The sequence below is a fragment of the Cavia porcellus genome, unplaced genomic scaffold, assembly GCF_034190915.1.
Source record: "Cavia porcellus strain 051 isolate PalLab524CR breed Dunkin Hartley unplaced genomic scaffold, mCavPor4.1 scaffold_29, whole genome shotgun sequence".
In the NCBI taxonomy this organism is placed as follows: domain Eukaryota; kingdom Metazoa; phylum Chordata; class Mammalia; order Rodentia; family Caviidae; genus Cavia; species Cavia porcellus.
The window spans coordinates 21,374,092-21,388,290 of record NW_026947512.1 but is presented as its reverse complement, the minus strand read 5'-3'; the positions used below and the strand labels follow the sequence as shown (position 1 = coordinate 21,388,290).

The window sequence follows — 14,199 nt, the reverse complement described above, 5'->3', positions numbered from 1 at the left end:
TGTCAACCTTTGTTCCCCTTGTAAGAGACAAATGATGCTGTGTCAACCATTGTTCCTTTATGAAAGACAAATGTTCCTGGAATTGGCGGACCACCCACTGTGAAATGCCTCTGACCTCCAAGTAAAGGGGAACAAAGGCCCACCTTGTTTCTGTTTCTCATCCCTATGTACTTAATGATCAATGAGCTAATCATAAATGAACTGTAAAAATCAGTCAAAATTCTACCTCAGTCGCACAGCTTTGCAAATTCCATCTGCATAAACAAGGTCATCTTGCCCCATTCTTCATCTCAGGGCCCTTTTTGGGGAAGTACAACAATCACAGCACACTGAGAGGGACTTAGGGACTTTGTGAAACTATGTCTCTTTAAGACCTGGAGATGTAGCTCGAAATGAAGGCCTCACCTCAGCCCCCAGTACAGAGCAAAAACAAAAACAGTAGTGCAGTCAGCTCCACTGATGCTGGGTAAAGACCTGGAATTTGGAGTCACCCGTGTGATTTTAAACACATAACTGAATGATAATTAACCCATTTGAAAATGAGGGGTGGGGGGAAGAAGGAGCTGGTGCTCTTTTATTGGGTCTTTATCAGGGTGGAAAGGCTCCTAGTATGATTCCTTACATATGGTCAGTGCCTCATTTGTGTTAGCTATGATTGCACTTCCTGCTGGGTAAAACCCCAGAAACTCCCTACACACCCCAGGATTTCTTCAGTGTAGCCTCTACAAACTTGCTCTGATTTCAGAACCTACCTTTTCCCATTTCCCTCTGGCACACTGACCCAAACTGGAACTTCTTTCATTCCTTCCGGCTTGTGCAGATCACTTTGCTCCCACTGCCTGCTTGAGATCCAAATCATTTACAAGGCCTTGTTCTAAATTTGGCTTTGACCTCAGGCAGAGTCATCTACCAGGTGCTGACCAGCTGCATTTTCTTTGGCAAATCTTTATCTTCAACTCCCAGATTAGCATAAGAGTTAAATTATACAACATGGAGTTTCTGCACAGTTCCTGGTGCACAACTATGCATGGCTGTTAATTCAAAGTCGTTCACTTTTTCCTTTTTCTGAAGCTTTCTCAGCTCTCTCTTCTCTGTACCTTTTTTATTTTTAAAAAAAATTTTTTTTGTGTGTTTTTCTTTTTTTATCAGTACCTGAGATCGAACCCATGACTGCCTGCTTGTAAGGCAGGCGCTTATGCTGCTGAGCTAAAACCGCAGCCCCCCTCTGTACCTTTCTTTTGAGCTATAGTATTATCACACTGAGTTGTAATTTGTTACTCACTGATGTTCTTCTTTTTTGTACCAAGAATCGAACTCACAACCTTGCACTTGCTTGGCAGGCACTGTGCCACTGAGCTCTATCCTCAGCCCTTACTCACTTATCTTATACTGTAAATTCTTTGGGGGTTTTGCTAGGCACTTGACAGGCTCTCTTGAAATGTTCATATGCTGGGTGTGGTATCACATGCCTGTAATCCCAGCACTCAAGAGGCTGAGGCATGAGGACTGCCACAAATTTGAGGCCACCCTGGACTACAAAGTGAGTTTAAGGGCAGCTTGAATTGTGTTATGAAATCCTACCTCTAAAAGACAAAAAAAAAAAAAAAAAAAAAAAAGGCCAGGCATAGTGGCACATGTCTGGAATCCCAGCACCCAGGAGGCTGAGGAAGAAAGGATTGCCACAAATGCAAGGCCAGCCTGGGCTAGATAGTGAGCTCAAGTTCAGCCTGAACTGCACAGAGAGACCCTGCCTCAAAAATAAAAAAGACAAAAACAGAAACACACAGATCCACAGCAAAAAAAGCAATGCTGAACTTCCTCCTGCACCCACAGCATTGCTTTGTTTGAATGAGACTAATAGAGAAGAATCTGAAAAAGCCACGGTAGTCCCCCCACAGGGAAAATGGAGTGGACTGGGTCAAGCTATCTGGACAGAAAGGACCAGGGGCCTGAGGGAGGCCAACTCTTCAAGCACCAATAAATGTGACAGGCAGTTGGTGATATCATGCTGCTTTTAAATGAGGAAACTTCCCTTCCAAATAGAAAGGCAATACTTTGATTTGTTCACCAGGTACCCTGTAGGACAGATACAGTGAAAGAAAAGCCAGAGAAGGAAGAAAGGGAGGGGCCAAATCAAGGGACCCCCTAGGAGGGTTGAGCTCCCCTCTAAAGTTTGTTTCTCCCTCTCCCCCATCCAGACCTGCAGGGTGGGGTTGAGCTCTGGCTCTGGAAATAGCTGCTGGGCAGTGACTAACTCTGGTGGCAGCTCACATTTCAGGACATGGCACAGTGTCCCTGAGACTCTTGGGAAGACCAAGAGACTCTGTGCTGGAAATCCTTTCCTACCAAAGTCCTTCGCACTTGGACAACAGGTCCTCAAGCACAACAGCCCCTTAAGTATCACACTGGGCCTCAGCCCCATTTATTTGAATAGCCAGAGGTTCCTTGTATGAGCAGCAGTCTTAGGTTGTGGGTAGCCTTTTCCCTTTAGTTTGGGCAGCAGTCAAGAGAGACAGATGCACAAACATATATCTCAGACTCTTTTCTTTGAGGCCCGGCGTTCTGAAGAAACTATTTCATCCGTTGTTACTATCTCTATAAAACTATCTCTGTAGGTCACTCAACTTGCACTCACATAAACAGAATTTGTCCAAGGGTTAAATACTGAATATTAAGTAAAACTCTTTGTACTCCTTTCAACACAGACATAAAGGAGGCCAAGTATAATACTGTCAAGAAATGAGCCAGGCTTGGAACACATGTGCATGCTCCCTTCTTTCTGACCCCAAGAGAGATGCTTCTCCATGGGCTTCACTGGGGCTGCTCAACACAGGGAGATGTGGGGGCCTTCTAGGGAATACCTTGGCCTTGGCCCTCTTTTGCAGCTCCAGAGTGCTAGCCGCATTTTAGCTTCAGAGTAACTTGCAAAATGGACAATTTCGGGAAAGGACTCTACAGCTCATAATATTTGAGCGCTGATGGAGGAGAGTTGAGATATGCGTCCAGGGAAGCTAGGAGATGCTCAGTAGGTAAATCGCATCTTTTGCGAGTAGCCCAGTTTGTCCAGGTTGGGATGGCAGGCCAGCTGGACCATCGGAGGTGGCCCACAGAGCAGCAGCAGCACATCATCCCCGGGGGCAGGTAGGTGCTCTCGGATCATGTCAGCAGTCACAAAGCCCTTGCTGTAGGCCCAACCTGAGTACAGAGGAAAGGAGAGAACTGACCTCCAGAACCAAGCTGGCAAAGGAATGTGACACCATGAGGATGGGCTACCAGGAAGAACCCCAAATGTCTCAGGGGAACAGCCATCCCTGCTCTCCATCTCATAAACAGGGACCTAAAGGAAAGGGACCAGGAGACCACTGTGTCTGTGCACTAAGACTTCGGACTTTGGTAGTGTCAGGGTGGGTTGGTTTTGCAGGAACTAGAACTTGTAAAGGGACAAGACAGGCTCTTGGGAGGCCTGGAAATGGGAAGGGTACCTGCTGGGGGATGGTCCAGAGTAAACCAGAGCTTAAAGCGATTGGGATATCGGGCCTGTAGTTCTTCCAGGTCCTCCCGCAGGATTATGTCGTTTTCAGTCTGAAATGCAAAGGAGAAGCAAAGTCTTAGAAATATTCTCAGGCAAAAAAAGCTCTTCGCTATGACAACTTTCCAACTTGGAGAGGAAAACAATGCTACAGGTATACTACAAGTTCTAGGGGATGAGCAAGTACTGCATTGCTTTTAGGGGATTAGGATAAGGGAAACAGCCTTTATTTACACATGAAGGAATGAAATAGCTAATAAGGAAGACCCCAAGTTTCTGTGTTTAGCACTAGATCCCTTAACTCTTTTCTTCTTTCCTTGGGGAGCAGAGAAGGAATCTGGCCCATTGCTCAGTTCTTTTTCCTTCTTACTGTAGCAGTGAGCTCTGTACCGCACAGAGGAACCTGGGGCAGAGGCCAGAGAGGCACTGGGCCTGTTCTGCCTTTGGGTTCCACAGTTCTTGGTTCTACCCACGCAGCCACTTTGCAGTGCCACTAGTGAGAAAAGCAAACCAACCTGGTTAGCAAAAAGCAGAAAACACTGGGTTGGATCTTCAGGGACTTTCAGGATGGCCCGGATCAGCTGTAGCATGGGGGTTATTCCTGCATGAGGATACCCGACAGTAAGAGGTTGTGGCCACACTCTCTGCTCTGCCCCAGCTCCTCAGCCCACCAACCCTTTCACCTTTGTTCTACTTATCTACAATCCACTCCATTTTCCTTCTGTACCCTCTTCCTCTGACTTCCTCCTGCATGTTTTCCAGCATCTACATTTCTGGATCCCCTCAATATTCACAAGTTCATATTGTGGAAATTCTTCTACAGCTTCTCCTCTCAAAGTCTCCCAGAGGCTAGGGACTCAAATGTCACAGATGAGTCCATGTGCTTTCTGACTCTGTGGATGAGGGTTCTGGAACACTGACTGGACTTGTAGAGGCTAAGAGCATCTTTGGAATCCAGCAGAGCCACATACTAATCCTATCTCTGGTCTCTATCTAGTAACCCTGTGGAAACCACTTAACCTCTCTCAATCTCCATTTTCTCATCTATACATGGGAAAGACTAATACTTCATAGATTATATATACATGCATCTATAGATATATGTGTCTAATCCATAGTAGTAAATGAAAACTATACACAGTGTCTAATATTAGTGTCTAATGCATAGTCATGTCTAATGCTTCTTTTTGACTTGTCATTCTTAGCAGTTTCTTTCTACTCTCAATTAAAAGTTACAAGATCATTCAATTTGCAGAATGGCTGCCTGATTTATTGCTCTCATTTTACTCCTTAAAAATTTTTGGAGTAGTTGAAGGGAAGGTAGGGGAATGGGAAAAAAAGAATTATTATATCATGAATTTGTACAAATTCTTATGATGAATGTGATCATTATGTGCGCCTAAAATGTACCAAGAAATCTGATTAAAAATAATAAAAAAGGCCAGAGATTTAGCTTAGCAGCATAAGTACCTGCCTGGCAAATGTGAAGTCATGAGTTTGATCCTAGGTACCAAAATAAATAAATAGATAAATAATAATAAAGAGGGAAGGTAAATATATAAAATTTTGGGAGGTGAGTTCTACTTGCTTGGTTTGATTTTTCAGTAACTGATGAGGTCTAGCCTTTGCTAGGGACCCTTCATTAACTGCCCAACAATGATTATCAAATGTTTGGAGATCAGTTATGGTTATGTGTGATAACAACAGTGGAAGAGAAGGAACCTTTGAGCAATACACACCTGTCCCTCCAGCAATCATTCCCAGTTTCTTTGCCACTCTGGGCTCTGGTGGAGATTTCTTGTTGGGCTGAATGTTAAAATTCCCTGAGATCAAGAAAATAGAGAGATAAAAGAACAAAGTGAAAATAGAAAACAAAGTGAACAAATGGAGAACTGAAAATATGCCTGAGGCCAGTTGAGCAGTTGCTATGAAATCTGATCCTGGAACTGGAGTGGAGGTTTGACAATAATACACTGAAGGGCAATGGGGCCAAACCCGTCAGTCCACAATCACTTCAGGGCTACATGATGAGTATCAGCTGCTTCTGGCAGAGGCTCACTCCCTGGTGAGGGTGACAGGCATGGGGCCAGGTATGACTCTAGCTTCCCTAGAGGGACTGAGTAGCTCTGAAGGCTGGCTAAAGCACCCCACTGTTCCCCTGGGAAGAGCTGAAAGTTCTCTCTCCCGGATCTTTTCACAGCTCAGCCTGAGGGAAGAGTGTCTGAGGGAAGGGACCAGTTTCATGAGTTTGCCTGAGTAATCTCCACAGCTGTCTATCATGGCTGGTGAAATGAAGCGGAAGTCTAAATGAAGCTTTCCATCTAAATGGCTGAGAAATATGCCTTTCTGTAGTCTCAGTGCTATGTTGAGAAGGAAAGGGAGTTGCAGCTCACACACACACACACACACACGCACACACAGTACCAATTAGACTATAAGAACTGGAGGAGGGGTTGATAGGCTAAAGCACACAGGTCATTACCTTTCCCAGTGTAAGTAAGCAGCCCGCTTGGCCCCCGAAACTCCACCACGTCTCCAATCTTCAGGCTATCCAGGTATTGAGACATCTTCCCTCCCTCAGGAAACTTGGGGTGTACACCCTTCAGGTAGACCTGATAAAGCAGAGAGGAAGAAAATGCCTTATTTGGGATGTGCCCAAGGCAGGGTAGGCAGGGATCTTGAGCATGCTATCTTTTCCCAGTCCATATACTTTCACTATACTCACAAAGGAAATGCCTTCCCCTACTATCCAAAAAATTCTGGGAATTTTCTATAAATTCCAGAAAAAGTGGGTTAAGGAGATCACTGGGGGTCTTTCCTCCACTCTTACCTTGATGACAAGATCCACGTAGCCTCGGTCCTCATCACTGGTGACAGGAGTGTATGGCCTGATGACCAAGCTGCCATCAATTCGGGCAGAGAGGTAGACATGTTTACCTGGGGACCATGGGGAGAGCTACCATAAGTGCTCTTTGAGGTCGGTCTGCATTCCTGTCACCATTCAAAACACTGAGAGGTTTAATGGAATTACAGGCCTGCACATTGCACCCCACAAGGGTAGGATGTCTTGCTTCCTGCTGTGGTCCTAACGAACTTCTAGGCAGAGCTGATTCACCCCTAACCTCAGTAGTCTCTTACCACCCTACATTGGAGAAAGTCCTAACATTAGTGCCAGGACCATGGAAACAACAGGTAAGCTTAGGGTTTGAGCAATGGGAAAAACTTAGTGTGTCCTGGGAGGAGGGCTGTGGAGGTTATGAGCAAGTCCTGCAGGAGAGGGAGAGGGTGGCTGAGTGTTACAGACTGCTGGGGGCACAGAAGCCACACCCTAATGGGACCCAGTGGAATCTCACAGCTTCCAGGATTCACAGCTAAGTGAGGAGGAGGAAGCGTGTATGGAGGAAAAACTGAAGCAGCCTGTGTCACAGATCCCAGGAGACTCGGCTTCCTAGGATACCAGGAAAAGGAGCCCACTCCACACTTTCCTTACCCACAGGCAGCCCCAGAATGTGGTGGGCGGTGGGGAGGGCAAAGCGGAACCTCTTGGTGTTGTGGCTCACAGTCTGCAGGATGGATAACACAAGGGTTTCACAGCACGGCTTGGGTGCTGCCAAGTCCCCCAGGGCAACCCAACCACCGTGGAAACTCTGCCTTTCCTACCAAGACTCTTCCCACCCTCCCACCACTCTCGGGCCCCTTCCTCTAAATTTACCGTCTTATCCAGGAGTCGCAGCAGGTACTTCTCATTGGGGTCCAGAAGAGTGACCAGCGGCCGGCGGGACCTTCGCACCAAGTAAGTGCCCACAGCCACGCCAAGCAGAGTAAGCACCCCCACCCCCAGCGAGGCCAGAAGGCTTAGGCTCTGTGGATAGAGGAGGCAGCGTGATCTCCGTTCTGGGGGAAAGCCCAGGACGGGGGTGGTCACCGCCCTCTACGAGCGGCTGCCCCAGGGGTGGAGACCCGGAGCCCCAGACCCAGAGCTCCAGGAGAGTAAAGCGGGGCAGGGTTCCAGCCCGGAGGTGCAGTACTGGGACTCAGCATCCAGGGCGGGACCAGAGCCTCCGGGTTGGGATCGGTGGTGGGAGCCCCTGGTTGGGATCCGAGTGCCCAGAACTAGATGTGCCGAGGTCCCCGGGTGCAGAATACGGGACAGGGGCTCACCGGCTGCATCCCCATGACCAAGCGCGTAGTCCTACACCCTGCGGCGAGACAGATCCCACAATGCGCCGCGGGGCGGGCTAAGGGGCGTGGCCATCCCGAGGCAAGGCGCGCCGGTGGGTGTGGGCGTGGCCTACCGGGTTCTATGCCCCGCCCCTTCGCTCCGGGCTGGGCGGGCTGCGCGCCCAAGAACTCTTAGGCTTTTCTGAGACCTTGTAAGACCGCAGCTCCAGCCGCTTTCCAATTTTGTGGTTCCTGTCACTTTGATCCTTCTCTTGCTGGACCGGAACGCCGTTCTAGCACAGAACCTTTCTAAATCTGCTAATTGGAGAGCTCATTGTAACTCTTACATGCAGAGTGTAACGCTCAGCCAGAGACAGGAAATTTAGTCATTGTGTAGTAACTAATTTTTCCAAAACGATGAATTGCAGCATGACAATTGAACAGCCCTGCAGGGACTCTTTCAGGAAGGAGCAGTGGCGGGGCGACTTCATTTCCTGGTCTTAATGGACCAAAAGACTGATTTTGTTCCCAGTGCCTGGACATGTGTTTTAGACTGGCACTTCTTTTAGATTCAAGTCCAGCTTTATGGCCTGAGCTCTCCCGCCTTAGAAAAAAAGACCTAGGCTTTGGAGGCAAACTGTGCCGCATAAGATTAGTGCCTCCAACACTACTGGCTCTGGACCTTAAACGACTTGATCAACTTCTCAAATTTCTTCATCTGTAGAAGAATGTGAGTTATCATCTACAGATGGGTAGAGTTTTGTTCACAGGGGTATTAGGAGGCTTCAAAGAGATATTATGCTAACGGGCTTAGTGTAGTGCCTGTCATAGAGCAAAAATATTCTACAGATGGCAGTTGCTTACCAACTAAGAAGACAGCAGGAGCTCACTTTGGGATTTAGGACTGAGCATTGTTGGCAGCAGAAGCATGGAATAGCAGTCAGAAATAGACACCAGGAGCCCCTGGGGGTACACATTTGCTAAGATGACCATTTTTTCCCATGTGAGTTACCCAACCAGAATAACTCTTGCTTTGTTGTACAGTGATGGATGAGATTTCCATAGATGTCATTGTCAACATCTAAACTAATATCACCAGGGCAGCAGAGATGTTGGGGCCCTGTTTTCAGCTGTAATTGGTGAACTCTGTGAATAGTCCAAAAGATGCCTTGTTTTCTTTTTCTTCTGGATTAGCTGAAAATGTCACTCAGACCCAGCTGCAATCTCCTTGTGAATTTTTGAAGCAGCCTACAGTGTCTTGAGGGAAGTCAGAGTTAGGATTAGGGTGTGGGGAAGTGCCCATTTGTGTAGGGATTGCTGAAAAGGGGAAGGAGAGGAGTCCTCTTTTCTGTTTGGGGAGGCATTATGGACTAGGGTGTTCCCACTACTCCTGTGGCTAAAGTAAGCCACACTGCAGATCCCTGCCACCGACTACTTCCATTTCCTTCTCCCTTGATTGACTGGGCTATGGCAAGAGAGGAAGTATGGTTCAAAGAAAAGCACAACTGCACCTCAAAGGGGCAGACTATAACTAGTGGGAGTACATCACCAGAAACCATAGGACAGGAAGTGCCAGACTGGAAGCTTTAACTGTCTGGTCTCAGCAACTGTGGTGAACCCTTTGTTCAGAAGAGAGAGACTATAGGGTTGCTGGAGAGGCACTGCTACCTTGAGTAAAAGATTGGAACAAGTGGGCCTGGTGACACACATTCCTGTAACCCCAGCACTCAGTAGGCTGCGAATTCAAGGCCAGGAAGGGCTACATAGTGAGTTCAAGGCCAGGCTGAACTACATAGTGAGACCCTACTTCAAACAACAACGACAACAGCAACAACAACAAAAAAACTTGAACAGATGACCTTAGCTCAGAAGATGGATTCTACTCTCCATTAATCTTTCATTTAATCCTTATTTGGAGGAAAAGGGGCATTTCTAGATTTTTATCAAATCCATTCTTTCAAGCTTAGATTTTCTTCCTGAAGAAGTTATTTGGAAAGTTGAGGCAGGAGGACTCCAAGTTCGAGGCAATGTAGTGTGGCCCTGTTTCCAAATAAAATAGAGATTGGGTGAGTTGGGGACATAGCAGTGGGAGAGCACTTGCCTGTTGCATAAGGCTTTGCATTTAATCCACAGTACTTAAAGCCATAATGAAGCCCAGAAAGGAAGTAGAATATAAAAAATTGGGTATTATAACTCTGCCTGGGTCTCACTCACTATATAGTCCAGGCTGGCCTTGAACTCGATGTGTAGTTCAGGTTGGCCTCAAACTTGGAGTGATCTTTTTGCCTCAGCCACCTGAGTGCTGGGTTAATAGGGGTGTGCCACCACACCTGACCATATTTTATTACTCTGAATAGAATTCACTAGTCCTTTTGAAATATCATAGGATATCCAGGAAAACACTTAGCAGGAGGCCTCCGTTTAGATAGGAAATGGCATGGATGAATCAGACCAGGAGATGTAGGAAGCTGACATTTGTTCACTATGTACCAAAAACTAGGTAACTTTTCACATATTCTGACAACATCCATTTCCTCCTGACAGACGTGCATAAGATAGATTTTTAATGTCCTTATTTTACAGAGGGAGAAACTAAGGATAAGTCAATGTAACTTGCCCAAGGTTAACTAAGTGGCAAAATCAGGTGGCACACCAAGCAGCATGATATTGGAGGCTTGTGATCCCACATTCCCTTAAAAAGTATTTCTAGTAAAGAATCCATTAAACACACAAAAGTAGAATAGTGTTTGAAACCTAATGAACCCATCTGCAATAATGATAATTATTATGATTTTTTATGGTATTGAGGATTGAACCGAAAGCCTTTACACTGAGCTACATCCTCAGCCTTTTTGTAAATTTTGTTTTAAAATTTTGATCCAGGGTCCTGCTAAATTGCTAGATTGCCCAGTCTGGGATTAAACTTTTGATTTTCCTACCTCAGCCTCCTAAAATGTGGGGATTACAGGTGTGTACCACCTTGCTGGGCTAAAAATTATTAATTCATACATGTGCAAAAATCATTTTCCTATCACTGGGACAAAATATTCAACACCTACAATTTAAGGAAAAAGAGGTTTATTTTGGCTCATAGTTTTAGTGGTTTCAGTCTATGGCTGGCTGTGTACAAGGCAGAAACTACGTTGCCTGACAGAAAAGCTGCTGTGTCAATGTTAGCCAGGAAGCAGAGAGAAGGGAGGATCTGCAGACAGGAATCCATCCTCTCAGGTCACATACACACAGACCCACCTCCAACCAGGCCCCACAACCTCACAGCGCATTCAGCTACTGAACTAACCAATGAGTATAGTAACGCTATCATCCAATCACCTTCCTCACACCTAAGACTTTGAGGACATTTTAGATCTAAACCACAACACAAGGCTTGTTTCATTTTGTCCCCAAACCACGTCCCTCCTCCAACATTCTTTTTAAGGAAATCACATATTTCTTTTAATTTTCTCTGTAGATATTTTAGTGTATATCTTTAAAAGACAAGTACTGAAAAATAAGACTGAGAGTGCAGTTCAGTGGTAGTGCACTTGCTTAGACCCTGGATTTGATACTCAGCATCACAAAACAAACAAGCAAACAGACAAAAGCTATCACTCATAAAAGTTATTAACAATAATTACTTAATTTCAATAAATATATACTCACTATTCAAAGCTCTGGTTATCTCAAAAAATAAGAAATTTTTATTTGGAGTTGTGTATGTTTGCACTGACCTATAATCCCAGCACTCTGGAGGTTAAACAGAATTGCAAGTTTGAACTCAGCGGAGACAACTTAGTGATTTATGGAGAGCCTATCCCTAAAAAAGGGCTGGGCATGGAGATGTATCTCAGTGTAAAGGCTCTAGGTTCAATTCCTAGTATTGCACATACAAAAAGTTTATAAATTATCGTACATTAAAATAGATTTGTGTTTGGAGGCAGGGTTTCATGCTGTAGTTCAGGGTGGCCTTGAATTCATGGTGTAGCCCAGGCTGGCCTTGAACTCCCAGTGATCCTGCTGTCTCAGCCTCCCCAGTGCTGGAATTACTGCCATGCACCACAATGCCTGGTGCTAAAATGTTTTTTAGTGTACAGTTCTAAGAATTTTAGCACAGGGGGGCTGGGGATTTAGCTCAGTGGCATAAGCACCTGCCTTGCAAGCAGGCGGTCGTGAGTTCAATCCCCGGTACCGATAAAAAAAAAAAAAAAAGAATTTTAGCACAGGTACTGATTTGTATAATCACCACAATCAGGATATAGGATAGTTTCATCGCCACCAAACTTCCCTTGTTCTTTCCCTGTATAATCACATCCTCAGTTCTCATCACAAAATGATGACTTTATGACAAAATATGTTTGTCGATTAGTTAGATTTAGTCATTTGACAATGTAGTTATACTTCAAAATATTGCATGTAATAATAAATAATTATAATTTATCTGTCAGTTAGAAAAATATGAATAAAAGTTGCTGCAAATAAATGCAAATTCCAGGGCCAGACCTGAAAACCACTGAATGCCAAAGTCTTAGAGGTGGGAGTGGGGAGCCTGGGTCCCACAAGCCCCACGGGAATGCGAGTCCATGATCATACCTGAGAACCACTGACGGAACCCTGCTGGGTTGGTTTTTCTGTTATTTATAGCCAGGCATTCAAATTGATAGTTAAATCTATAAAATCCTTAAAACTATTTTAAGCTGCTGTAGTTATTTATTTTGCTGCCACAGAAAACTAATAAAGAGCTAACTTAAGGTACCTCAACTTCAGAAGGAAGTTTCTCAGCCCTCCCTGTCCAAGAAGTAATAGACTGCATCTTAGTATTTGCTTCGTTGGTGATATCTGATTCACTCTGCAACCAATTTTTTCTTGTCTGCCTCCCTAAATTGTGAAGCTCCGTGAGAGTAAAGACTGGTGTAATTGGACTGAATTGTTTTAGTACCACATGCAGTACTTTCAAATATTAGGTGCTCGATAAATATTTGGAGATTATACTGTTCTTTTATCACAAACAGCACAAGAAATGACAATTGTTGTTCAGTTATTTATGAAAATAGGTGTAAAATTTTTGCTATCTTTTTGGCAGTAATGGAAATTCTATCCAGGGGTGCTTAGCCGGCTTGCCCATTCTTCTTTTTCCTTCCTTCCTTCCTTCCTTCTTTCCTTCTTCTGTTTCTCTCTCCCTCTCTCTCTCTCTCCTCTGTCTTTCCTTCATTTTGAGACAGGATCTCACTAAGCTGCTCATGATAGACTCAAATTTATCATCCTCCTGCCTCAGCCTCCCATGTAGCTATTATTACAGGCACATGTCACTCTAAAAAATTATTAAATACTTTATGATTTATGATTATATTTCCAGCAGTTAATTTAAAAATAAATCATAATTATATTGGACTTTTTTGTTTTTTGTTTGTTTGTTTTATTTTTTAAGAAAGGGTCTTGCTATATAGTGCAGCTTGGCCCTGAACTCACTTATGTAGCCCAGGCTAGCCTTGAACTCATGGTGGTGCTCTTGCCTCAGTCTCCCAAATGCTGATATTACAGGTGTTCACCACCAGGCCTGGTTCATATTAATTTTTTTACTTATTTTTTATCATTATTTAAAGAGAAAGAAACAAAAAAAACATGGAGAAAAGGGGTAGAAATAATACAGAATTACAGACAAATAAACAGTAAGAAATCACTAGTTGATAAGTTACATATTGTCATCTTAGAAATAGTTGTTCAGGTTACAAAATTAAAGCATACAAAGTGACATTCAAATAGTGACACTGCCAACAGTTCTGCTCAATGATCCAACAAAAACTTAGTAATATGGTTATTAGTCCTACACACTTGTTTTTTATCTTAAAGAGGGTAAGATTAAACATATCAAAACAGAACAAAACAGTTCATAAAGAAACAATTTAAAGAAATACAGATTTCAAAGCAAGTTCACTGGAGATCTTCACTGTCTATCATGTTGTCTCTAGTTTTCTTCCAAATAGTTCTCCCCATCTTCACCCACATTGAATACATACTGCATATTGTAGAACTAATCAAATCGTTACAGGATGATGAAGGCTTTTTAGGTCCTCAAGATCTGACATTGGGGAAGTCAGTAATGACTACCATAATGTCTCTCATTCTCTTTGTAATAGCTGTCCTTATCTTTACGTATGCTAAAACTGAACTTAAGAGACTAGACTAATATCACTCTGAACAGTGAATAATAGTGTTGCTAGATTTTATATCATAATGATACAGACTTAGCATTGAGTTTCTTAGTGTCTCTTCTTCTTCAGAGTATCTGTTCATTACATCTTGCATTATATAATCTGTTCCCATAAATAGTTTAAAAAATTCTTCCCCTGTGTGAATTTCTACATGTATATTTATCCTCTCTGTATTATAGGGAAAAACAGATCATAACAAGACAACAAAACAAATTCCTAGAAAAACATGCAATGAAAAAGACACATAAGACCACAATATTAGGTAATCTACCGTAGTTACTATGCTTTCTCTTGTTATTTTCA

General features: G+C 44.0%; 1 protein-coding gene across 1 annotated transcript; it reads right to left on the bottom strand.

Moving 5' to 3' along the window:
• Positions 1-2,393: 2,393 nt before the first annotated feature.
• Positions 2,394-7,834, bottom strand: LOC100728445 (NADH-cytochrome b5 reductase 1). Its single transcript, XM_003474825.5, has 9 exons — positions 7,691-7,834; positions 7,242-7,391; positions 7,020-7,092; positions 6,360-6,466; positions 6,012-6,141; positions 5,269-5,352; positions 4,045-4,130; positions 3,483-3,582; positions 2,394-3,195 (listed from the first exon to the last, which is right to left on the bottom strand). The coding sequence occupies exons 1-9, from the start codon at positions 7,703-7,705 to the stop codon at positions 3,023-3,025; spliced, it is 918 nt and encodes a 305-aa protein (XP_003474873.1). The 5' UTR covers positions 7,706-7,834; the 3' UTR covers positions 2,394-3,022.
• Positions 7,835-14,199: the final 6,365 nt, after the last annotated feature.

Bases quoted from the DNA above. Each gene is read 5' to 3' on its own strand.
- LOC100728445 (XM_003474825.5), bottom strand. The intron at 6,142-6,359 runs GTAAGAGTGGAG...CTGCTTTATCAG, and splicing joins ACGTGGATCTTGTCATCAAG to GTCTACCTGAAGGGTGTACA. The intron at 3,196-3,482 runs GTACCCTTCCCA...CTCTGTACTCAG, and splicing joins TCTGGACCATCCCCCAGCAG to GTTGGGCCTACAGCAAGGGC.